Below are 25833 nucleotides of genomic sequence, written 5' to 3'. Positions count from 1 at the left end.
CACCATGTTTTTTTTCCTCCTGAAAATTTTCACTGTGATGAAATTGGAAAACAAAGCCATTTCCAAGGGAAAGCAGACAGGGGGATTGATGCAAAAGGGGCACGCAAACACGCACCGAAAGCCATGAGGAGGAACGAGGCTTTTCTTCACCTCAGGGACAAGAGCCCCGGGGCGATTTCACCCTACGCCCTCCCCATCAACTAAACCACTATAAGAATAAAACCCAAAGCAATGCCCCTCCCAGGGGCAAGGGAAACTGAGTCACAGCCAGGACCCGCCTGCCTCTGCTCCTCCGGGATGCGAGGGGCAGGCAGGTGCTGCCCTCGGGGGGGCACCGGGGAGAGCTGTGTACCCTGCAGTGGGGGGGACCCCCGTGCTCCGGGGGGCCACCGTGCACCGGTGCGGCACCGGGGTGACCCCGAACTTAACGGCGAGTCCCGGGATGGGGGGACGGTGCACCCCGGGGTGGGGGGACCGTGCGGCCCGGGGGTGGGGGTGGGGGGGTCCGTGCACCCCGGGGGGGCGGCGGGGAGCGGTCCCGGGGCCGCCCGGCTCCGGGGGGGGCGGCTCGTAGGCAGGAAGCGTCCCGGGGCGGCGGCGGCGGCAGATTGGCAGCGCCCTGCTCCAATGGAGCGGCGGCGGCGGCCCCGGAGGCTTCGCACCGCCCGCGTTCCCGGCCCCAGCCAGCCCGGCGCGGGCGCCCCGCCGCCGGCCCCGCTCCCCTTCCCGGCCCCGCTCCCCTTCCCGGTCCCGCTCCCGGCCCCGCTCCGCCGAGCGCCATGGACACATAGCCGCGGTGCCACGCAGGAAGGTAGGAAACCCTCCCCGTCCCGTCCTACCCCCCCCCCCCCCGCCGCCCCGACGCCGCGGTGAGGGGCGCACGGCTGCGGGCAGGCTGCCGGCGCCGCGCAGGCAGGCCGTTTCCCCGGCTGTTTTGCTGTTCGTACGGGGAAAGTTGGGGAGGGGGTGTGTGGGTGCGTGTGTCCCCTCGGAAAGGGACTGGCAGGGGCTTGCCCTCCCGCTTTCCCCCCACCCCCGCCTGCCTGGGGGTACCCGGTGCTGCTCCCCCTCCTCCGTCGTGCCCGGAGATGCTCGGGGGATCGAGGGAGTTCTCGGGGTGGGAACTTTGAACCCCTTCCCCATACTCCCCTCCCGAATAGTGAGGCCCCCCCCTCTTGTCTCCGGGGGGAGTTTTCTGGAGAAAGGCTGGAACAACAGCAGGCAAAGCGTCGCCCTGGCAGGGACCCCTCTTCTCCTGGGGGGTCCGGGGAGGGAAAAGCTGCTCCCAATTATGAGAGGCGCGGAAAGAGGCGCTTTCCCATGCGCGGGCACTGGCAGGGCTCTGCCTGCCTCGTCCCTCCTTGCCCCGGGATGCTGTCTCAGTCACGACTTCTCCGTCTTCTGCCAGTCCCTGCGGGTGCTCAGCCCCGGGCTGTGCCCACTGCCACCCTTGCAGTGTGGCTGTGTCACCCCCCGGTCCCCTCCGAGCTCTGGCTCCGGGCTGGTGAAGGGTGTCAAAGGGAGCCACGGGGCTGAGCTTAGCTCGGACACGACTGTCAGCAAACCCAGACCCTGCTGTGACAGGGCCAAGGGGTGCCTTGGGAATCTCATTTTCCATGTGCCTCGTCTCCGTGGGGTGAAACCTGGAGCTGCAGCAACTCACAGATGTGTTGCTGTGCCCGAATCGATGTTGGATTGACCGGCGTTGGTGGCGTAGCCGGTGCTGAGCCACCCAGGGCTGGCCGAGCACCTTGGGTACCAGGAGGTGCCCGCTCCTTGCAGGCTGCAGCCACGTCTGGCCGCCGCGTTTGCAGGAGGAGGTGGGGTGTTTGCATTCTGCCTCTGTTTATAGGAGGGCAGGTCACGGCGTGGTTACGCACAGAGCTGCACGGAGCCCACGGCATCCCAGCCTGGCGCAGGGCAGAGGAGCCTCACGGGGAGCCGTGAGCAGTGGAGGCTGAGCCAGCGGGGCTCCTGGGGTAGGGATGGGGACAGAACATGGCCACAAGGTCCCCCCCAGCATCCACACACCCTCTGCTCCACCGACCTGGCCCTTTTTTGGGGGAGTGAAAAGGGCCACGTCTCCTCTCCAGAGCCCTGTGAGCTGACCTTGGCAGCTGAAGTGGCATGGAGCCGGGGGATCGAGGTGGTGCGTAGGGCTGCACGTCACCAGTGGTGGTGGACAGGGGGTGTGGGGTGCTGCAGGATAGTGGGGAGGGATCCCTGGGCCGAAGCCCTGGGGGATGCGACTGAAGACAGAGGCTGCCTGCAGGAAAATGGGAGAAGAGCGGCTCTGGTTTTGCCCTGCCTCCTGCTCCATGAACTTCAGTCTTTTGGGAACCTCGTGGGGAGGGGAAAACTTGACTTGATTATATCTGATAAGCCACTTTTTCCCCGTCCCAGAGATCTGTCCCAGTGGCGGGGGGAGGAGGATGCTTGGCCGAGTGCAGGCCCTGTTTGTGAAGGATGAATGAATGACTCATGGTGCGGCGAGTCTCCCCGCCGTCTTCATCGTGGCAGCAGCAGCAGCAGTTCCCTTTTGCAGCTGCTGGGTTTATCAGAAGCTGTCACGCTGGGTGGGTGCCCAGGCAGCCCACGCCTGCATCCCCTAGCCTGCAGGTACCCTGGCTCCCCTCCCCTTCTCCCCCGGCTCACCTGGACCATCCTGAGTGGGGAAACCCCCACGGATGGTGACGGTGTGCGGCACCCTCACCTGCCGTGAGCTAGCTGAGCACTCGGTTTCAAACCCTTTCTTTCTGCTCCGCTCTTGTTCAAAGGCGATTCCAGACTCCTCCTGCTCACTCAGGGCTCAACCTCCCTCCGGTTTCCTGCCGAATGCGTTCCTGGAGAGCTTATTCCCCTGTGGGTTCGTGCCAACATTGTGCTTTTAGTTCAAGACCTCTTCTCCCTCTCCGGTGTTTACCCTGCTATATTTATAGCTTCCTCATTAGGTTAAGCAAGCCAAAGGATTCTTGCCTCCTCTTCTCCTATGGGTTTGGCTTTGGAGGAGAACCCCTCGCAAGATGCTTCCCGCAGGAGGGGGCAGGTGCCGGCTTGTGGCTCTGCTTTTCTCCCTTCAGAAAATTTCGGCACCTCTCCCAGCTCGTTTTCCCTCTTCTTGTTCAGGCATGGGAGAGGGTGGCTCTGCCCCTGCTGAAGATGTGACCAAGGACAGAGCTTGGATGGGATGGGAGCTCTGCCCTACAGGCAATGTGCCAGGGTCTTGCCAGCATTTGGGATGCTGATACAAAGCCAGCATCAGGAATTAGCCCTGGGATGTCTGGGGTGACTCACTGGGATGTTTAGAGAGCTTTGGGTTTTTCTAAGTGTTCCTGTGGTTACGACAGCATCGCATGTGTGAAGATCACCGAATGCCTCCAGCCAGGGATGCAGTGACCTTGCAACCCAAGTTCCTACCAGCACATCTCTCTGCACCTCCCGATGATGGTTTTCTCCTGCCAACCAGGCTGTGAAGGTGGGGAAGGGTGCAGATCCCTTGCAGTTGTGGTTGAGTTGTCTTCTCCAACAGCCAGATTCCCATGGACCATTTCCATGGAAAAAGGAAAATTCCTCTGGAAATTAGAAGCAGGTTTGTGGTGTCAGGGATCAGCGTGTTAATAGGAATTATCTCTCAAGTCTGGCTGCTTCCCAGGTCTCTGAGTCACCCTGGCACGGGAGTGGAACGGGGTGAGCTTCAGGCTCTTTTGGACAGTGACAGCACCCGCAGCCCCTGGAGCATGTGCCGGGCTCTCCGGTACAGGCGGAGGGCTGGGCTGAAAGGTATGATTTTTCCTTCTCTCCAGTGGTATGAGTCTGCGACATGGAAAAAAAACCTGGCAAACATCTCCTCCTCCTCTGGTGTTTGGGGAGAAGAGGGACAAGAAGTCTGTCAAGACCCGATTCACCTCCGTCCTACTGGGACGATGTGCTGTGGTTGCATCTGGCCAGCGGAGCTTGGGCTTGCTCCAGCAGGGATTGGTCCTTGCTGAAAAAGCTTACGAGGGATTTCAGAAGGGTCCAGCCAGGGGAAGGTCACATCCGCCAGTGCCCTGCTCGTGCATGTTTCCTGAAGATGATTTTGGAGAGGACACGCAGGCTGGAGGGACCTCGGGTGAGACCTGGGGTGGTCAGATGTGGGTCTGGCCCATGCAGGTGGCGATGGTTAGGCGACCACAGGTAAGACCATGCATCGACCAGGAGAGGGGAGGATGCTGAAAGCATTTTGGAAATCAACCCGGGGCTCCCCAGAGGCTGCTCAGCTCTGGTCCCCTCCTCTCAATACAGAGACAGCCGAAATAGAAACAGCCTAATAAAAACAGTTACGGACCCGCAGAGATTGCCTTATAGGGAGAGGTGGAAAAGTTTAGGGCTCCTTCATCTAATGAAATCCTGATGGTGGACAGAAAGTCATTTGGGCATCTTCTGGTTTACCCCACCTCCTAAAGTGAAAACAAGGGATGCCAAGCCTTGTTGAAAAGCTGACGCTGGAGATGCACTGAGGGGAAGCGGGGATAGGAGAAGCTGCCAGCTTTTGGGGAGCATCATCTCTGCAGCACCTTGGGGAGGGTCTTCTGGCAGAAAGGGACTGCCCCTGAGTCCTGTCCCACCTTGGGGAGCCCTGAACAGGGCTCAGGGCTGCCGCTGACCATCCTGCTGGCAGCCCTAAGGGGTGTGGATGTCCCTGCAGAAGAGCACGTGGGAGGCAGTGGGGCTGGCATGGCATCCCCGGAGCACATCCCCGTGGGCTGGTGCGGCAATGCCCATCCAGCTGTTTCCTTCGCCTTCCTGTGCTTTCACCAGCCCCTTCCTTTGGGACTGAAAACCCCGCACGCTTCATCCTGGCCAGACCGATAGCTGCAGCTAAAGCCAGGGATCTTGCCAGCCCCTCTTTGTTGAATGTCGGCATGGACATCAGTACCTCTTGAATTCAATAACACTGGGAAAGGCACAATTCAGCCCTCGCCTTCCTGCAAAAGTAGCTAGGAAAAAGCAAAAAGTGCTGTCATGCGGGGTATCCATCTCAGTCCAGCTCAGCGCCGTGCCGGTGTTGCGACAGAGCTCCCAACAGCTGTGCTGCAACAGCCCCGCAAAGGTCCCCAGGGATGGCTCGGCCACGGTGGCCCGACTTGGCTTTGCAAAAGCCGCTGTCACGCAGGGTGCCCAGGCCAGCTGGCATCTCCCCAGACTTTCTTGCAGGGCCAGGGCCAGCCCCCAGCCCCTGGGGAGGTCTGCAGGAGCCTTTCCTTTGCTTTCCATGAGTTTTGCCCGAGCCCTCAAGGCTTAGGAGGAGCTGGTGGACCCGACCAGCTATTGCTCCATCCTTGTCTTGCAAGGGCCAACACGCAACCCCGGGGGGTTCCTCGGTGCTTCGGCTGCTTTTGATTTTTTTAGCTCCTGTGAGGCTCCCGGGGGGCTGTTTTGTAGCTCCTTTGGGGCTGGTCTACCCCATCCCATCTTTGATTTTGCAGCTTTATGGCTGGAGCATGGCTGTGCCCAGGGAAGCATCCCTTTTCCCTCGGCGTCACCAATCTGCACCCGGCTCCGTTCCTCCTCTCCAGCTGGGGCCATGTCTGGGGTCCTTGTACCCCCAGCACCCAAAAAAACAATTCTGCCCTGCCTCAGTCTCCTCTGCTGCTGTGTTCCCCCTCCCCTCAGGGCCGGGGGCAGGTGGTGCAGGGAGCAGGATGCGGCCCGCCCGGCTGCCTGTGACCGCACGAGGAGCAGCCGGTGTGAGCTCCGGAGGGGCCAATTTCTGGGACCATCCTGTTGACACAGCTCTTGGTCTGCTGCACATCCTCATCCCTCATTCCCACACGGAGGCTGCAGATATGGACCGTGCTCTCTGGCAGCTTTGACAGCCAGGCAGTTTACCCTGGAGACGCCTTGGAGGGCTCCACTCCACCGGCAAGGCGCTGAGATTTGGACTCAGAGTGGTCTGGGAGGAGGCTGCTGAGATGCCTGGGCTCGGATGGAGCAGCGGCGGTGCTTGTGCTGCGCCTGGGGTAGGTTAAGGACGTAAGCAAGGCAACGTCCGTGGGGAAGGTCATCTCAGTTTTCAGCCCTGGGGTGTAGCTGCTGCACAGTGTGTCCTGCTGCATCCCCAGCCAATGTCCCCATGAGACGTGTCCCCGGCAGGGTGGTTAATGGTGAGCACGTCGGTTGTGCACGGAGGATTTTCTTCCTTCAGTGCCTGGAAAGGTCCTTGAGGGCTTTTTTTCACTTATTTCCCCCACTACCAAGGGCGGAGGGACTTTGCAGTGGCGTTTAACCCTCCTGGAGCACGCAGGGGACCTCAGCAGCGCTGCTGGCGACGTGGCCGCTGCATCTCGCTGCGTCTCCCTCGGCAGCGGCATTTCAGGGATGGCAGCAAACGCCTCTCCACCATCCCTCGCCGCAACCAGAGGAGGGTGGAGCAGAGCCGGAGGCAGCTTTTGTGGCCAGCTCTGTGAATTACCAATTACCAGCTCGCCTTGCCACCGTGTGAGAGGTTCCTGCACCTAATTTTTGGTGAAACCATCCATTTTTCTCAGTAATTTAATAGCGTGGGCAGGCTGCTTGCTGTGGAGAGCCAGCAGCCGGCACCGAGGAGCCTGTGTGCCGGGCTGCCGGCTGTAACCACCTTCCCCGGGCGACGCAGGAATGCTGACCTAATAGAAAAGACATTTAAAGAGGAGTTTTGGAGAGCGGCTAGGCTCGGATTCGGCTCACACACATGGCTGCTGGCTGCAGCGGGGTCTCTCTGTGCCCTGGCAGGTCCCAGGGACCAGCATGGCCAGAGGGGACATCCTTGATGGGAGCTGGGCACCAGGGCACAAGCCCTCCCAGCCTTCCATCGGCACAGCAGCTGCTTTATTTTCTGGAAAAAAAGGGTGCTTCGGGAAGGCCGTCGCAAGTTGTGAGCTGAGGCTGGGTTCAGCGCCTGGCTGTGGCTCTCCCAGGGCTGGAAAAGCCGTGGTGTTTCACTCTGACATTTTCCAAATGAGATGTTTTGATTTTTTTTTTTTTAATTTTATTTTATTCCCCACCCCAAGGTAATGTTTGGAAGCCAAATTTAGCTCGATTTAACTCAAACCATTTTAAAAAAGTAAAACCACTGAAAACTAAACAAGGCCTATCATTTAGAACAAAATGTTTTGGGTTTCATTTTCCTTTTGGCATGAAAAACACAAACTTTTTTTTTTTTTTCCCCTCTTGACCCACAAACAATTTTATTATATTTTTTTTGTTTCTTCTGATTGTTTCCCAAGACTATGTTGTGCGCCGTGGCCGGGAGACAGGCGAGCCCCAGTGCTGTTCCCGGTGGGACGGGGGTCCCGGGGCGGGTGCTTCCCCGTGGAGGCTGACGTGGTTTTGCAAAGGCAAGCGGGAGCCGCACTCCCTGCTGCCAGCACTGACTCAGCAGGAGCTCCTTGCGGAAAAGGGAGGCCCCTGGGGATGGGATTTGGGATTTGGGTCTGTCCCGGGTGATGTGAGCCCCAGGGCTGAGCCCTACTGGTAGCCGGGCTGGGCACGGCTGTGCCGTGGGTGCTGTGCCCTGCTGCTGGGCATCCCCGCCGGGAAGGGCGAGCTCTGGCATTGCCTTCTCTCCTTGTTTATTCAGGTTTAAAATTAATCTGACCTTCCCCTGCTCAGGCTTGCGCAAACACGGCGTGTCCCTGAGCGGGGAGCTCCCGCCGGCCCAAGGGGAGCCCTGTCTGTCCCCAGCTTGTGCTGTTGCTGTCCCCTCTGGGTGAGGTCCCCACCAGGACTGGGGTGCCGGGCAATGGTGAAGCACCCGCTCTCACTGTTGGTGCGCCAGTCCCCTCCCAGCAAAGGCACCTCTGGCCATAAATCAGGGCACAGTTAATCCTCCGGTGCGAGCTGCCAGGAGGCTGGGTGCCCAGATCTGGTGTCTCTGGGCTGGGCAAGGGGTGGCTGTGGTGCCTCCATCCTGGGCAGGAGCCCGTGTGCTGGAGCCAGCGATCGTTCCCCCAGCCTTGACCCCCTCCGTCGCCTGCCAGCCCAGCCCTGTGTCCTCCATCCTTTGCCAAATCTCAGCTCTCCGCTCTGCCCCAGCTTCACTGGGCTGTCAGCCGGGCAGAGATCAGAGAAGAGATGTTGGGGAGCAGCACTGGAGCCAGCCCTGGTGCAGAAGCGAGCGCCCGACTCATCCACCACCTGATTTTATTTTATTCCCCTCTCAGTGCCTCGCTGCATACCGCAGCCGTGCTTTTTATAGCCCCCAGCTGCAACCTCGGCACGCTCCCGGCCAGCTCCCCGCTGCGGCCCCGCTTGCTCGGTGCCAGCAGCCCCAGCCGGGGTGGGGACGGATGCCGTCCCCGGGGTCCCCGCGGCGGTTCAGCAAGAGGAGAGCGCGGGCTGTGGAGGAAGGCAGATAATTAAACCCTAACCCGGAGCCACGCTCCCGTGCCGGCGGAGGCGTTTAAAGAGCTGCATTAGTCACCCCCGTCGCAGCCGACGCGTGCCGCGTGCCAGGTCAGAGGCAAGCAGTGGTGGCCCGTCCCTCACCATCCCCTTTGGTGCTGCCCAGGGGTATTTCCAGCCCACAGGAGCTGCCGGCTCCTTCAATGAAATGTGGCCAGTTTGCTCCACTGTGTCAGCAGTCCCCTCTCCACCCCCAGTTCCCCCCGCCCAGGCTCTGGCAGGGTTGCATTGCTATGAGAGAGGTTAGAGGGAGGTTAGAGGTTCCTGCCTGCTCCCCAGGAGCACTTTTACAAGTGCCTGGGGCTTGCTGCCGCGTTTCCGCATCCCACAAGCCGTTTCCACGGCTGGGATGCTGCTATGGGGTCCAGAGCAAGGAGGAGGAGATGAGATGTGCGGGTCTCTTGCAGGCCGCGTGCCTGGAGCATCCCTCTGTTGGGATGCGGGGTTTGCAGAGCAGGGATGGACAGCCAGCAGGCAGGGAGCGAGCATCCTCGCTGGGAAGCAGCGGGGGGGGGGCCCAGCTGCTCCCTCCCATGCTTTCTCCAGACGTGATTTCACTGCCGTGGGGAGGGAGCACGGCCAAGGGACGGGCCCTGCTCGCCCCGACGGCACCCGTCTCGCTTGCCGGGGCGTTAGTCATTTGGGCCGTGGCTGTGGACAGGGTGTGCCCAGGGTCCCCATGAGCCAGGGGCATGGGGGGCTTGGTGAGCCTGCACTTTTGGGATGCTGACAGGGAAAAGAGGGATGGATGTGGGGGCATTTCTGAGCTCACAGCCCACTGTCCCCTCCTTGCTGCCCTGGGAACGGTGAAGCCAGATGCGCACCGGGCATCTCCAGCCGAGCAGGTGGGACAAAGACGGGGCCACCTTTGCCGAGCTGACGCCTGGGGCTGCTCCCCAACCTCCTGGTGTGGCTTTTCAGAGCTGGGCATGGCAGCATGGAGGCAGAGGAGATGCTGCGGGGATGCAGCATCCTGCTTCAGGGATGGATTTGGGAAGATGTCCCAAGAAGAGGGCTTCTGCAGAGCTTTGCAGGTCCCTGGGGATGGGGGGAGACCCCAAGGTGCCAGGGAGCCACATGGGATCCTGCCATGGCCCTTTGCTCTGCGCGGGCACTGGAGGTGTTGGGTGCCCGGGGCTAATTTTAAACCTTGGCCAAAACACCATCCGGCTTGTTCTGCCTCTGGCGGGGAGGCAGGGAGAGGCCAGGCGGTGAAATACTGGTGGTGCTGCCATGTGGTTTCTGCCAGGCAGCTGGGGCCAGGCAGCCTTGCCTGCACACAGGCAGGGCAGCGGGCAGGGGAAGGCAGGGAACTGCGGGGGTGTGGAGGAAGGGATGTGCAGGGGTGGGTTTTCCAGAAGCACCAGCTGTAATCTTAACCCGGTGCGGGTGGCTGCAGAGGGGGGGGCCTCCCAAATCTGCTCCTACCCAAAGGTGCTGGGCTTCACCCCATGAGGGCTGAGGTCTCGCCGGCAGCACCCCAGTCCTTGGGCGAGCCAGGGGTGGCCGGGGGGGACTGTGGGAAGAGGGAGCTACTCATGCTGCCGGCCAGGTGCCGAGCATGCCGGGAGAGAGGAAAGCCTGGGAGACTCGTTCAGAAACAAGGCTGCCCTTTTATTCTCCTTTACGACTGCATTTTAATATCCACAAACACCCCTCCCTCCCCGGGCTGCTGCCAGCAGAGCCTGTATCGCCTGCGCTTGGCCCGCCGAGAAACCCCGGCCAAACTCTGGGCCCCAGCGCGGGGGAGAGGATTATTTTTCTCCCCTCGTTTTTTTTTAATATATGTTTTCTATAGCTCTAATTAGACGGGCTTGAGCCCCGGCCAAGGCAAACACACCTGGGGGAGCTTCGCCTTACAGACCCCATCTGCTGTGTCGGGGGCTCTGCTCCCCGCACAGCCGATTCCTGGCCCCTTTATAGGGGAGGGGGCTGCTGGGGGGGCGGGTAGGACCGCTCCCACGCCAAGCCACCGAGCAGCCTCCGCAGAGGAGGAGAGCCCAGTGAGGCGGCGTGGGGAGATGTTGCAGAGGCAGCGGGGGCACGCGGCGGAGCCCCGTCCCACGGCAAGACCCCCGTCCAGGTCCAGCGTGGAGCTGAGGTATCTTCCCCCCCTACCAGCGCTGCTGTGGTGGCACGGGGCTCTGCACCCACCGGGGCAGGGTGTTCGGGAGGCAGGGTGCGATGGGTACCAGAGAGGTTTCGCTCTCCTGGGGTGACAGCATGAGTACATCAAGGGGTCGCAGCCCCAGAAATCTGCCTGTGCCCAGGGAGGGAGGATGCAGGGGCTCCCCAGTGTGTACGGGTGTGTGTCGGGCTGCAGGACCACCTACCTGGTGACACCCATCCAGAGACCTTTCGGGAAAGCGAGCAGGGGACATCAATGTGCCAGGCCACCACAATGACTTGCACTGACAGCCAAATCCATGCTGGGCTGAGCTTCGGGTGCTTCTTCCCGTGACTGATGGCTTTCTTGTGGGGCTTTTTGGCTGGGCTGCTATCCCTCTGGTTGTTTCAGGGACCACCCTGAAACCCCCATTGCCGACAGGCTGAGCAGCACCAGCACCCCCACACCGGGGTCTGGCAGGTCCCACATCACATCTGTGTCTAACTGGAGCCAAGGGAGCTCTTGGGGGTCTCTGCTTGCCCACCTTGGAGTCCCAGCTCTTCTGGGACAGGGCTGCATACCCTGACTGTGTGATGTGGGCCAGGGAGGAGCAGCACCCTCGGGTGGCACCCATTGCCACGGCCCATCGAGGAGGACATTTCCTCCTCCCCTCCGTGCGCCATCCCCAGGGGTGGATGCAGCACACCATCCCCTCCTGCTCCATCTGCCCAAGCAGTGAGAAGGCAGCACTGAGCAGGCATCGCTGCTGCAAACTGCCCTCCCAGTGCCCCGGGTGCCACTGACCGCTCCCAGGAGGAGCTCCGGCAGCCACTTCACCCTCCACCCCCCGGCTGGTGGAGTGGAGATGCCTGCAAAGGGAAATACCGGGTGCTTTGGGATGCATCCCCCTGGTGCACCCAAGCCCTTTGCTCTGGCATCGCCATCTTGGGGCAATAATAACTCTAGTGGCAGCTTAAAATGTAAAAAGCAGGATCCAGCCTCGCCAGGACCTGCTGGCTCCCTTCAGGTGATGGGCTGGGCTGGGGGGGTTGTACAGGCTGGGATGTGCCTCTGTCCCCCTCTGTCAAGTGTGCCAGGCTGGAGGGTTTCCCTGTGCATGGGGGGATTTTGGATCACAGCGGCTGCTGGTCCTTGGTGCCTCTGGCCGGAGCCAGGGCTGTGCAGAGGGCAGCTCAAGCGTTTGGCGAAGGATTTTGGAGCTGCCTTGGCCCCCAGTCAGAGCAGGCTGCAACGGGAACATTTCGAAATTCTTTTGGACAAGGAAAATTCCACGGGCAGCCCCCCTCCGGAGAAAGTTTGGGATGGCTGAAATGTTTGGAGTGAGAGGCTTCTTGCTTTTGTTTACTCTGAACTACAACATTGGAGGGGGGGGAAAAAGAACCCCAAAGGAAAAAAAAGAGACAATAGGAGCCTGTAAACAGAGCTGGCCCGTGCGGGGCCAGGGCATCTCTCCAGCTTCGTGGAAGGAGATGTGTCAGCACGCTCACCGTGTTGCCCTGCTTTCCCCCCCCCCCAGCTCGGATACGATTGCACTTAATCTTTCAGGAGAACTTGGTTGGGTTTTTTTCCCCCCAGCAGAAAATGAGCTGATGGGTGTTTTTCCAACCTTCTCAACTCAGGCAGGGCACAGCCCCCATCCCCTGGCCCTGCGCCGCAGCCCCCAGCCTCAGCGCTGGGATTCTGCCCCAGCTTTTCCCCACTTCTTGCCACTTCTCCACCTCTCCTTTTGGCTTGGGGGCTGCCATCTGATTGACCTGTCATGAGGCGGGGGGCACGGATGCTGCCGCAGCGAGGTGTTTCCCCAGCCTCCATCCCCTGCGGCCCCTGGGCTGCGTCTCCTTAGCGAGGCAGGCAGGGTTGCCTCCAAGCTTGGAAAAGACAAGCTATGGTTATCCCACTAGGTGCCAGAGCCTGGCACCGGCATCCCCACATCACACATTGCCAGGGGTCTGCAACTGCCAGCCTGCCCCCATGCAGGGACACTGCCAGCGGGGTGCAAAGGGTTAATGGGCCACCCTTTGGTGGTGGCTTTATTTGGCTTCCCAGGTGGCCCTTAATGACACCTGAAATCCCTCTCCGGCCCAAAAGGGATCTTGTTTTGCAAAAGGAGTGACAGCAAATTGCTAGCTGGGGGAGCGTTTGTGCCACAGTACGGTGAGCTGTTTATTTTGGCCCTGCTGCCCTGCAGCGTTTTGGCTGACCCAGGCGCCTTCATGCCTCCGGGATGGAGCTGAGCCCGATGGCTCCCAGGCACTGGGGCACAGGGAGGGATGGGGGGAAGCACCGGGCAGGGGGATGCTGTGGGGACCCTCTCCTGCCTGGGGTTCCCAGCTCCAGGCTGGAATTCGTCAGGAGCATCAGGAGGAGCTGGGCTTGTGTGAGGCACTCACATATATGTACGTATGTATGTATGTGCCCTACATATATGGATGCATATGCTCTTCTGTCAGCTCCAGGGCCAGCTTATGGGGGGAGTTTGTTCTGGGGGGTGCAGATGCTGCTGGAGGGGTGAGATGCCAGGGTGCAGGCTGGTACCCGGCTGCCCCGTCGTGCTGGGAGCTGCGGGTTCACCGAAACCTCTACCAGGCTGGGCTGAGTCCAAGAGCAGAAAAATATCCCAAATCCTAAAACGTTCCCGGGACAGGAAAAGCCTTTCCCACCCTGCTTTAATCACAGGGTGGCCCAGGTCCCTGCTGGCGGGTCCCACCCGTGTCTCCGGATCCGGCACCATGCCCATCCCTGTCCCGCAACCCTGTGCCAAGGACAGTGGGGGTGCAGCCCCCCAACAACTCCATCCCTCTATCTTAAAAATAATCTCCCGGCTGTAAAGAAACCTACCAGCACTACAGCTACAGCACCGGTGGGTTTCTTTACAGCCGGGAGATTATTTTTAGGAATTTCTCTGGCACGTGGCTTGGGGGGGGAGAGCGCGGGGATGGGGACAGAGATGGGGGGGCCCCTTCTCTCCCCCCTCCGAATGTAACGCTGCCAGCTGGCATGGCGTCGGGGCTGCTGGCTGCTAACAGAGCCCTCGCTGTTTTGGCCCTTGCCGATGCCTCTGGTTACAACTGGGAGCCAGAGACGTCTCCTTCCCATGGGATGGAGCAGGAGAGGGCGGAAATCGGGGCGTTGGGGTGGGAGTTTCCCAGCCGGGGCAGGAGCAGAGCCTGACCTCCGCGAAGCCGCCGGCATGCTGAGGTGGTCTCCTGGCCCCCCAGCTCCAGGTCTCGCTAGCAGCTGCCAGCTCCACGGAGGAGAGAGGTGACGCTCGGGATATAGGGGGCTTTGGGCTTGGCTTTGGACACCAGTGGGGCTGTGGTCAGCCGGGTGTCGCCAGGGGATGTCGTGGGGGGGTTGGTCTGGGTTGGATGGAGATGTGCATTGTACCTGGCTGTGGACGTGAACTGGTTTCCTGGGCGGCGCTGGGGTGAACCGTGTGTTTGGGCTGAGCTGGGGTTAACCCCACACTTGGGCTGCATTGGGTTTATCCCCACATTTGGGCCATGTAACGCCATGATTGAGCTGTGCTGTGTTTAACCCCATGTTTGGGCTGAGCTGGGGCTAACCCCACTCCTGGGCTGCATTAGGTTTAGCCCCACATTTGGACTGTGCTGGGGTTAACCCTGTGTTTGGACTGAGCTGGATTTTAACCCCATGTTTGGCCTGAACTGGGGTTCACCCCACTCCCAAGCTGTGCTGAGTTTAACCCCACATTTGGACTGCATAAGCCCATGTTTGGGCTGTGTTGGGTCTAACCCCACATTTTGGCAGAGCTAGGTTTAAGCCCACTCCTGGGCTGAGCTAGATTTAACCCCACATTTGGACTGCACTGGATTTAACCCCAAGTTTGGACTGCACTGGATTTAATCCCACTCCTGGGTTGAGTGGGATTTAATCCTGCTCCTGGGCTGCGTGGGGTATAATCCCGTGTTTGGGCTGCCCTGAGTTAAGCCCCACACTGGGGCTGTATTGGGTTTAGCCCCACATTCAGGCTCCACGTCGGGTTTATTGGACTGCACTGGCCTTGCAGGGAAAGGCTGCAACTGTTTTTACTGGTTTAACTGGGGTAATTCCAGTGTGCTGGGGTTGCACTGGCTGCAGTTGTGCATGTGTGTGTGCTGGCTCGGCTCAGCCTGGCATGGTGCCCCCCCCAGCAGGCATGGGAACCCTTGGGCGCTCAGCACCCCACTAAAGCAGTGCAGAGGAAAGCAGTCCTTTTTGAGGTCCCCAAGGCACTGGAGGGGCTGGGGACAGCGAGCAGAGCTCTCCCCTTGGCCTCGGGGAGCATCACCCCGGCAGTGCCCACGGTGGGCAAGGAGTTGCCCACGGATGCTTCCGGTGGTCCTGGGGACTGTGCATGGCCCCAGTGGCCCTGGAGGTGGTGGGGGACATGCCTCCCTCCCTGTCAGCACCCATTGCTGAGCTTTCTGCAGCGAGGCATCCAGAGGCTGGGAGGGTGCCAGCAACATTTAGGGGGCAGGAGTGGCTGTTTGCAGGAGACCATCCCAGCAGCGGGGTCAGTCGTCCCCCTGCCCCGAAGGTGCATGTTGGTGCAATGATGATGGAGGTCACCGATGCTGCTGGGGTGGGATACTGCCGGGTTTCTGGACAGATCAGCGGCCAGAGGGATGGACTCGGGCCACGCCATGGCCCCTCGGAGCAGAGCACGGCACTTCTGCGGGGCTGCCAGGAGGAGAGGGAGTTAGTGCGGCACTGTGATCCTAGCCCTGCAGGAAAGCAAGAACAGGAGAATTCCTGCTGCTTCGAAACACCGCCGCCCTTGGCCACGGGACAGGTTTCCCATAGCGGGCACTGGCAGAGAGGAGAGTCTGGGGTGTGGGGCCAGGGATGCACCCCCAGCTGAGGGGCAGGAGTACAGTGTGATGCCGTCTCCAGGGTGTTAGAGCCGGCTGGCGTCAGGCATCACCCCTTGCAGAGCAGCTTTTTGCAGGTGGGTGACTCTGGCAGGGCCCGGCACGCAGCAGGCAGAGCTGCCAAGTGCTCTTGGGTTGTTTTATTTGCCACATCTCTATTGCAGCGATGCTGCCCCAGCAACCCTGGGGAGAGGGTAGGAGGCACCCCAGCTTTCTGTGCGCGGTGGGGAGCATCCCATGTCTCCCCGCTGCCATCTTCAGCCCTGCGGCGCGGCATCGTCTGTTTGTGTCCCGCCCCCGCCACCCCCAGCTCTGCATGCAGCTTATTCTCTTTGAAGAGTGACTTCAAATGAAGCAAAACAAAAAATAAAACCAAAACCCACTGTCTTTCAAAGCACCCAGCGCAATGGAAAGTTGGCCTCCCCCAGGAATCTGCGCCGGGCTTTGCCAGGCCACGGCAGGGCATGGCACAGAGCGGTTGTGCCCGGGGGACTGTCACACCCCATGTGGACATTGGTGACAGTGCACATGGCTGTGAGTTTGGGGAATGTTTTGGCTCACAGTGTTTCAGTTTGGATGCAGGAAGGAGCTCACGGCAGGATTTCTCCCTGCAGCTCCCCAAAAACTTTCGGATGAACGATGCTCAGCGGGACAGCAGGGTCGGTGCAGGATGGAGAGTAGCACCTTGTGTTTCTGACTCACATCCATGGGTGCCACACACAGCCTGGTCACCCTGGCTGTGCTGGTGATGAGTCTGTCCCATGCCAAGGGAGCAGAGTCAGGCACCGCTGCCCTCCCCGCTGGGGCCAAGCCACAGCCCAAGGCTGGGCTGGGTCCCTCTGCCCCGGCCATGGCCACGGGAGGTCACCCAGCCCCGGGCGGGCAGCAGATGCCTCTCAGGCCAGGATTAGCATGCAGGGAGGAAAAAAAGCTCTGATTGTTCCCTCTGTCCCCACTCAGATCCAGGACCACTGTGCCGGGACTCCGTGTCCCCAGGATGTGCCGCCACTGGTGCAAGCACAGAGGGATGTTTTCTCCGCCTATGTGCCCATCTGTGGAGGTGCAGAGCCACTAAGGAAGGTGGCCAGGCAATGCACATGCGTGTGCATTCATTTGCACAACCGTTTTCCTCTCAGTGAATGAGTTTGGTTGCAGAAAGTAAAGGGATCCTTTCTGAGCAGGCTGTTTTGCAGCACTGCCTGGCGTGGAGCACCTGGCCCCCTGCCATGCCGCCGCACCCGGGGCGAGCAAGGGCTCCGGGTCTTCCCCTGCTCTGCGGCTCCTTCCCCTTTTGTTTGTGGCCTTCAGGCAGGCGAGGAAGGGCTTGCCCTGTTTCTTCTCTCTGTGGTGATGTTCGGTCATGGCTAGGTTTTGGCAATGCTCTGGCGGGTCATTTACTAAGCCAATGTGTGTGTCTGGGGGGGCTCGGTGCTGCCTTCCACCATGCTGCGCTGGCAGGGGTGGGCAGCTGCCCAGAAGAGCCCATCCGAGGCAGGGGAGCTCATGGGGTGCTGGGGTGAGGATGGGGAGCACTGGGGGGCCCTGGGGCAGAGGGTGCGGGGTGTCCCTCAGGGTGAGTGGTGGGGAACCACCGAGAGGTCACCGTGGAGATCAGGGCTTGGGATGCAGCTGGGGATGGGGTCTGCAGAGATGCCCTCTGCCACCATGTAAGGGTCTGGGGTGCCTCTGGGTCTGTTGGCAATGCCACCCGCAGCCCAGCTGGCTGGGCAAGGCTTACACCGTTCCCCAGGGACGTTAGCAGCAGCTGGCTGCAAATCATGCCGTGCCCCCAGCTCTTCCCTTGTCTGTGCAGGGAAAGATGCCTTTCAGCGTTGCGGCTGCAGGGTCATTTTTCCAGACTGGCCTTGAATCAGTCAGTGGCCCGAGACCTAGCAAACTCATATCAGCAGTGAGGCAGCGCCCAGAGCATATCCCTCTGCCACAGAGCGGCACGGTGGACGATGGGTGCAGCAGCTCTGCCTTCACCCTCCACAGCGCTTGCAACAAAAAACCAGGGTGGCTGGGAGAAGAGATGATTTTATTTTAAAACTATTTCTCTCTCTCCACACTAACAGGCTCTCCCTTCTCCCTGACCCCCCCCCCAGCACCATCCCCTTAACTCTGGCCCACGTGGTGTTTGGAGTTATTTTTGGTTGCTGCTTTTAAGTGTATTTTAAGTCTTTTTTTTTTCCATCACCAAAATATTTTACTTTCAGGCCGAATGTTCCCAGTTAGTTACAAGCATAGTTTTGGCAGAGACCTTTTAACTGATGTTTCTTGGGAATGTTTCTATGGGTGGTTTGGTAGGAAAAGCTTATGACAGTCTCATGAAATTATTTACGTTTGGGGCTTGCGTTTGAGGCTGCCTGGTGTGCTCAGGACAGGGTTGATGCGGCGTGCTGCACGCCTTCCCCACTGCTCTCACTGGGTTGCAGCACATCACCTTATAGCTCTCGTTTCCTTCACCACGCAGTTTGGTCTGCAGCCATGGGCACCTACCCACAGAAGAGGAACCAGCAGCTGCTCTGGGGTGCCTTTGCAGGGCTGGAGCATCCCTCCCTGGAGCCCCTCGGCTGTTCAACTCGAGTGACTCAGGGGGACATGGATTTACACCCGCGAACTGCAGCCTGCGCTTGGGGCTGCCTGGAGCTCGCTGCCTCCTGCACCCTCCGCCCCTGCCCGCCTGCAGCTGGGAGCAGAGCCCGACGATATGGGTGTAAATAAACAGGCCTGCCCATTTGTGAGGGGTGGGCAGGGGTGTCTTCCAGAGAGAAATGATTCAGCTGTCTGTGCCTGCTGGGGACAGGCGGGGCTGGCTGATAGGGACGGTGTGTGCTGCTGATATGGATGGCGTGATGCTGGCCAGGACGGATGCCCTGAGGTGATGCTGGCTGGCACAGACAGGGTGATGCTGGCTCGCATGGTCAGGGTGACACTGGCTGATATGTGCAGAATGATGCAGGCTGGAACAGATGCCTCAGGGTGATGCTGGCTGGCGTGGACAGGGTGATGCTGGCTGTGCTGTGGTGGGGAAACCCCAGTCTGTGGCTGGGGTTGACCCATGGTGAGTTGGGTGCACCTCTCTGACTCAGCATCCCCTGCACTTCTTGCCCCAGACCCAGTGGTGATCTCTGAGTGGAAGGGATTTCAGGGCTGTTCTCCCTATGTCCAGAGACCCCAAATGGCCTGGAAGGGCACAGACCTGCACAGACCACTCCTGCAGTGGGTGCAGGAATGGGCAGTGATGCGGGACCCCCAGCCAGCCCCACTCTCGATACAGTCTGAGCTCTCAGACCTGCTCTCCCTGGCTGTGTGAGCCTGTTCAGATCTAACTGCTGTCTCCTGCCATGTAAATACAGGCCAGAATTTCTCCTTGGTCCCTTCCCGCTCCAGCTGCACCAGCACAGGTCTCTGGACCACCCCAGGGGTGGGAGCCAGCCAGGGCTCCCAGCACAGGACTGCAATGGCAAAGAGCCCGTAATTCCACCAACCCATGCAGCCCTGAGCTCCTGGTCAGTGTTTGCCCTTTGCGTCCTCCCTCCAAGCATGGGGAACCCTCGGCCAGGACCCTGCCAGCTGTCCCAACTGCGGTCCTGGCAGTGCAGTCCCCGTGCTGTCCCCAGCAGGATGGAGCAAGACAAGAGGGAGATGTGGGGTCCATGGTCCTGCAGGGGTGCTCTGGGCTGTGGACCCTGCCAGCCACCCCACTGCAGGGGATAACACCCTCTCCCTCCCTGCTCTGCCTCCTCCAGATGCGCAGTCCCATCCCAGGCCTGGGCAGAGTGATGGTGTTCCTCGCGGCAGCCCTGGCGTCAGCCTCCCTTGCCGTCCCCGAGGGCTGGGGAGAGGAAGGTGAGCCCCCACAAGCCCCCCACGCAGCCTGCCATGTCCCAGGCATGGGGAACCCTGGGGGCACCCCATTCCCCCCCAGGCAGGCACAAACCTACCAGGGTCAGGGCATACACAAAACGCAGCCCCATGGCAATGGGTGTCCTCTGGCCAACAGTCCCCTGCAGCTGCCCATTGCCCAGCCCCAACTGGGACCAGTCCTTCCCAGTCCCCCATGGCGGTACCCGCATGAAGCAAGACCCCACAGCCAGCACCTAGCTCCCCAGGGGGGTACAGCCCCAGCTTGCCCACCTTGACCCCCAGCCCTAGCACGGGGTGGCACGCAGTGGCATGGGGTGCTAACACCCATCTGGGGATGTGTGTGTCCCTCCAGGTGTGCAGTATGGACAGGTGGGGACAGAGGTGACGCTGTCGTGCACTGGTGCCTATTCCAGGTAGGTGTTTTCCTTGCAAACTGGGGGATTTATCCAATGTGATGGTTTACAGGGTGGTCCTGGGGTGACAAAGCCATCCGCGTCCTCTAACACTACCTGCCCTGTCTCTCCTCCCCAGCTCGCCAGTGCAATGGAGACGGGCGGGTGCTGCAGTGCTGCCAGAGGGCTCGGCCGTCCGGCGGGGAGCCCTGGTGCTGCCGCGTACCAGCTTGGCCACTGCGGGAACCTATAGCTGCCATAGTGAGGACGGTGGCCTCCTGCACGCTGTGTCCCTGCGGCTGGGGTGTGAGTAGCATCTTCGTGGGCTGGAGTACGGGGGGCATGTGGCCCCACCAGCATGGGCCAGTGGTGCCCGCGCCCCTGGCAGGGGCTTGCCAAGAGGGGACTTTGTGGTGACACACGGGTCCCTGCGTGCCAGCTGGGCTGCGGGATGGGGGAACTCCTCGCTGACCATCGCTTCCCCCCGGACCCCAGACCTGCCGGGGGTCCCCTTTGTGTCCTGCAGAGCGTCCGACTACGAGAATTTCTCCTGCTCCTGGACCTCCAGTGTGGAGACCTTCCTCCCCACTAGATACATCACAACGTACAGGTGGTGTATCCCTACAGGGCACAAGCTGGGGGGTTTACATGGTGAGCCCTGGGTCCCATCCAAGGTGAACCACCAAATCCTGCTGGCCATCTGGCCCACGCCTGGGGTTCACCATGCTGCATCCTGGTGCAGCAGAGCAGAGCACCAAGCATTTGCTCACTCCAAGGGGGGTCCCCCAGCAGCACTGGAGGGCCAGTACAGGCAGGCTCCCTCCCTGCCGACAGCTCTGCCAGCACCAGAGGGGCTATAAAAGAGAAGCAGGTCATCTGCAAGCCACCGAGCACTTCAGCATGCTTCAGGATGAAAGGAGCCCCGACACCATCTCTGCTTCTAATTATCCCGGCAGGCCAAATTAACGGGCTGCTTTGAAGTCAGCTGGAGCCCATAAAGCACAGCCCTGCTGAAAGCTGCAGAGTGGGGGGCTGGGGGCTCGCTGGGGAGGGGGCCACATGGAGCAATGGGGGCTCTGCAGGGAGAAGGCGGTGGGAAGGAAGGGGATTTGGGGGCCATAGGGTGAGGGCGAAGCCAGCTCCTGGGGAGTTGCTTTTATCAGCGTCCCTGCACCTTTGCTGCTGTTGTGTGATGAAACCCTGCGTGGGTGAGGAGGGGTCCTCTGAGAATGACCCTCGTGGGCACCCCACCATCTCGCTCCTCTGGGACCCCCGGCTCCTGCTGCCAAGCTGCTTGCCAGCAGGGCTGGGCATGGCATGAGCTCCATCACCTGTGCCGTGCCACCCATACGCATCAATGCAGGAGTGGGGTGCAGCAGAGCAGCCTCCCAGGACTGGTGCAGAGACCCCTGTCCCTCCTCTGGGTCGCAGTGGGGTTGGCTTCATGCTGTCCCCTCATTCTCACTCTCTGCTTTTCTGTCTCTCCATGGCAGGAAGAAATCGCTGACAGGCGAAGAGAAGAGGAGGTAGGGCTGGCTCCCACCCCAGTCCCACACGCTGGGGACTGGCCCTCATCCCAAAGGCTCTGCCACTGTCCTCCATGGGGTCCCCAAGGCAAGGGCTGGTTGTCCCCATGGGGGAACCAGCTCCTCAAACCTGGGGGCCTGGGAGAAGGGTTTGCCCCAGGGAAGGACCTTCCCAGGAGGGTCTGTGGGGCTGGGACGGGGGTCACTTCGCTCATGCTCAGAGGGATGTGCTGGGCTCTGGAGGGGTGATGGCAGCTGCCCAGACCCTGCCTGAGCCGTCACGGGGGCTGCCTCCTCCACTGCACTCTCGGCATGGGGTCTCTCCACATGGCACCACCTTGGTGACAGGCAGGGGGGACATGTCACCACTCCACCTCCCTGTCTGCAGGAACAAGAACGGGCACGTGGGGCCATGCCTGCAGGATCCGTCCCGCCCTGGCACCTGCACTGTCCACGGGTCGGAGTTCTGGAGCTCCTACCGCCTGAACATCACCGAGGTGAACCCGTTGGGCTCCAGCTTCCGCCTCCTCGACGTCACCATGCAGGCCATCAGTGAGTCCGCATCTGTCCATCTGTCCATCCCCGTGTCTGTCCATCCCCCAGTCATCCAGCCCTGGGTGGCAGTGGGGAGCCGAGCATCCCTCTGCACGGCAGTGCAGTGTGACGAGGGCTCCCTCTCCTCTCCTGCACAGTTAAGCCGGACCCCCCAGAGGGCTTGGTGGTAGAGCCCATCCCCCTGGCCCCGCGGCGGCTCCACGTGAGCTGGAAATATCCCTCTTCCTGGCCCAAGGAGCCCCATTTCCAGCTCAGATTTCGGCTGCAGTACCGGCCTGTCATCCACCGCTCCTGGTCCGTGGTAAGCGGTGGGCAAGGGAAGGCAAAGCCAGCGTGGGAGCAGGGTGGGCATGGGGCCAGGGACGGCAGCAAGGGGTGCACCCTCCTGCCCCACAGCTCCCATCTGCCCGGTGCAGGTGGAGACGGTGAACCTCTCTGAGGTGATCACGGATGCCTTTGCTGGGCTGGAGCACGTGGTCCAAGTCAGCGCCAAGGATTTCCTGGATGCGGGGAACTGGAGCGAGTGGAGTGCTGAGGCCCGGGCGACGCCAGTCAGAGGTGCGAGGGGGACAGCCTAAAGCCCCCAGCATCCCTAGCAGTTTGTGCCATCCCCCCCCAAAGCCCATCCAGCACCCTGGGCTGCCCCTCTCCAGCCCCTTCACCCATTCCCCCCAAATATCACCCAGAGCAAGCCCCAGCTCCTGGGGTCCCTTGAAGTTGACCCAAAAAGCTGGTCCCATGCACCATCCAAAAACTGGCCCCATGGTGGGAGGCAGAGCTGCAAGGGGACAAAGCATCTCCCAGCCCCATGGCAGGCTGCAGCTGTGCTGCTGCCATTTGGGGATTGCCCCCCAGAGCCTCGGGGCAGAGTGGGGCTCCCATAGCTCCAGTAGCAGCCTGGGCGTACTCCTGGGCTCATGGGATCCCTGGGCACAGGGGCACCCTTCTTTGCTCCTTTCTGTGGGTCCCTGGGGTGCTGCCCATGATTTTAGGTGGGTGATTCCCATCCCCTCTGTCCTTCCAGACCCAGCCACCACAGCGAGTGAAGAAACCACTACAGATGCCAGCCTGGAGACCCTGGCCGAGGAGCCCTCCCAGGCTCCCAACCCTGAGCCCATCAGTGAGTAGAGCTGGAGGTGGCAGGCAGGAATGGGAACTGCCCGCAGGCAGCTGCCTGCCTGGGCACACGCATGGCTGAGTTATGGGAGGGGTCTCTTCCCCCATGCCCATGTGTGTCTGGTGTGCTGGGGTGCCCAGGAGCTTGCAGTAGGGTCCCCCTGTGGCATCCCTCGGCCGTGACAGTCTCTCTGTTCCAGACCGCAGCGACCCCCTGGAGAAGATGGCCATCCTGGTGTCCCTCGGGATCTTCGCCTTCTTCGTACTGGCTGCTGTTCTCGTCATTACCATCCTCATCTGGTAGGTTGGGTTTTGAGAGGGAGGGGTCTGTGTGATTGCTGTCCCCATCCCACTCTGGCCCTGAACCCCCAGCATGGGGTGCCCCATGTCCCTGCCCAAACAGACTTGATGCCAGCCCCATAAGCTGGTTCATGCTCCCGTTGCACCTCTGCTACATCAATGCCTCTTCCCAGCACACCCCACCAGCCCAGCCTGCCTAGGCTCTTTCTGATGTGCCCACATCGATGGGACCTTTCTCTGTATCCCCCAAAGATGCTGCTGCTACTAACATCCCCCCAAGATCCCCCCAAGGTCTCCTGCCTTCCTGGGGACTCTCCTGCTCCATGGTCAGTGCAGAGACCCCTCCATATGCCTTTGCCCCCAGGAGCCCTGCCCCTCGTCACTGCCTGCTGGTCCTGTCCCCAGGTCCCCTCTCATGCTGCCACTGCTGGGCTCTCCTAGCCACGCCATGGCTCCGCTGTCTGTCCCCGTCCCCAGCCCAGCCCTGCCTGATCTCGTGACCAGGTCCTGCTGTAGCCCTGGAGCTGATGTGCTGGACAGCTGGATGCAGCTGGGCACAGCTGGATGGGGATGCAGAGCGGGATTGCAAGGCACGTGGGCAGTCCCAGTGCCCAGGGGGGCTGCTCAGGGTCTTCAGCCACCGCTGCTCTGTCCCCAGGCTCCGGGTGAGGAAACACGGCAAGGACGAGACCAAACCCCACAACTTCTTGGTTGCTGCCACCCACTTGAAGGCACTGCCGAGTGAGTCGGGGTGCAGGGAGGGTGATGGGGGGAATGCAGGGGAGGGGGTGCGGTGGGGGGGGAATAGGTCAGTGCCCCTTCTGACCCCTTGCCCTCTCTCTCAGCAGAGGCTCAGATCCTGTAGTGAGCCCTGGCCGGTCCCTGCTCCCTGCACCCGCTTGCCCACGCATGGGACTTGATGCCACTGCTGGCCCCAAGGACCCCACACCTCTTGGGTCGCCCCATGGCTGTGGACGTTGCCGGAGCCCCCAGCATGCTGGGGGTGCAGGATGGACCCTAAGAAAAGAGACTCTGCTCCCAGGAGCTTTGGGCTGCCCGTGCCTGCCAGGAGCCGGCTGGAGGCACCTCGGACTCAGGGCGACGGGCTAGCCCCACCACCAAGCGCTGCTGAACATATGGGGATGAAATGCTGAGCCAGCTCTACTTCACTGCCTAGTGTCAAGGGGGACCATGGGTGCAGGCTCCCAGGGGTGCCGGGCATCAGTGAGCAGGGGGTGCTGAGCCCTGCCCGTCATTCCCCCACCAGCCACCAGCAGACAGAAGGGACCCCCACCCCCGTCCCTCTACCCCTCACCCCCGTGCCGTGGGTGGACAGAGCAGTGATGTCAATAAAGGGGATAGCATTGGCACTACGCCGGCAAGACCCTCTTGCAGATGGTGCTGGGCCAGGGGAGAGGTGAGTGGCACCGGGTGAGATGCCAGCTTGGGGACAGTCCTTGCGGGAGGTGCACAGGCAGCAGGGCTGGTCCCCAAACAGGTCAGCCCCCTCCCCAGGAGCCTAGAGGGGCTGAGAGACACCCTTGCCCAGGCCAGCCCTTGCTGAGTGCCAGAAGAGGATGCAGGCAGATGCCTGGGACGTCTCCCCTGCCCTCACCAGCCTGGCAGCAGGGACAGGACCCTCTGCACAGCCCCTCTCGCTCAGCATGTGGCCCCCTCCCCGCGCCTCGACCTGGCCCCTCTAATGGCTTCCATGTGTTGGCACCTCCCGACCCCAGTGCTCAGCGCCAGCGGCCCAATGAGATCCAGATGGGGCTGGGTGGAAATTCAGGCAGCCGCGGCGTGGGGAGTGCAGGGAGCAGAGCCAGCGCGGGGCGGGACCCTGCGCCCGCCCTGCTGGGCAGATGTGTCACTCCCGGCTGGACCCCGGGGCTGCCCTTGAACCCGGGGTGCAGAGGGAGCCTGGAGGGGGGGACACCTCCCGAAAGGGTCCTAGGTTGGAGGGGACCAGGGCAGGGCTGTGCCTTTTGCAAGGTCATGTGTGCCCATGGAGCCCTCTGCCCTCGCTGGGTGCCCCTGCTCTCCCACCCGGGATGTGGGGGCATGGGGAGCTGCCTGTGCCGGTGCTTGGCTTTGCAGTGTCCCAGCCCCTCACAGCCCCTGGTAAGCGCAGTCACCCTGGATGGGGGAGATGGGGGTCAGCCCTCCATCTACGGTGCGCTACTGGTGTGACGCCGTCCTTGAACAGGAGCAGGACTCTCCACGGAGAAAGTAAGGCAGGTCACCAAGCTGGGGAGGTATAAGGGGCCAGATCCTGCTTGGGCTTCTGGGCCCAGCAGCCACATCCCCTCTCCCAGGTGCATCCCAGAACTTGCTAGCTCCAGCTGTGTCATGCTGCCATCACCTGCTGGATTCTGGTCCCCAGTATCCAACCCAGACAGCACCCTTTCTGATGTGTCACGGTCACTGTCATCTCACCTCAGTCCCCAGCATGGCATGGGCAGCCTTTTCCACTTGGAAATCTGCTCTTATCACCACCAGATCCTACTCCCCTGCCACTGTGGAGGGGATCAGGGCTGTGGTTGTCTGTGGGATGCTGTTGAACATGGGTGATGCCCATCCCATAGCTGTGGCTGAGTCAGTGGCTTCCCAGCACCTGGTGCTGGTTTAGAAGGTGACGCCTGCTCAAG

General features: G+C 61.2%; 1 protein-coding gene across 2 annotated transcripts; it reads left to right on the top strand.

Annotated features, from left to right (window-relative positions):
* The first annotated feature begins 679 nt into the window (after window positions 1–679).
* On the top strand, window positions 680–24558 carry IL11RA (interleukin 11 receptor subunit alpha). Of its 2 annotated transcripts, none has more exons than XM_087777618.1 (13): window positions 680–811; window positions 19179–19278; window positions 19649–19709; window positions 19828–19994; window positions 20184–20298; window positions 21182–21214; window positions 21603–21766; window positions 21907–22070; window positions 22186–22327; window positions 22794–22889; window positions 23086–23185; window positions 23844–23926; window positions 24034–24558. In XM_087777618.1, exons 2-13 carry the CDS (start codon window positions 19179–19181, stop codon window positions 24048–24050), a joined length of 1242 nt encoding a protein of 413 aa, XP_087633744.1. In that variant the 5' UTR covers window positions 680–811; the 3' UTR covers window positions 24051–24558. The 2 variants fall into 2 exon arrangements, with proteins under 2 accessions (XP_087633744.1, XP_087633745.1); XM_087777619.1 differs by having other exon boundaries at window positions 745–811; window positions 24031–24558.
* The last annotated feature ends 1275 nt before the right edge of the window (window positions 24559–25833 follow it).

The sequence above is a fragment of the Nipponia nippon genome, unplaced genomic scaffold, assembly GCF_047370975.1.
Source record: "Nipponia nippon isolate SJK-2023a ecotype South Korea unplaced genomic scaffold, ASM4737097v1 scaffold_40, whole genome shotgun sequence".
Taxonomy (NCBI): domain Eukaryota; kingdom Metazoa; phylum Chordata; class Aves; order Pelecaniformes; family Threskiornithidae; genus Nipponia; species Nipponia nippon.
The sequence above is the reverse complement of the archived record's forward strand: the minus strand, read 5'-3'. Positions and strand labels throughout refer to the sequence as shown.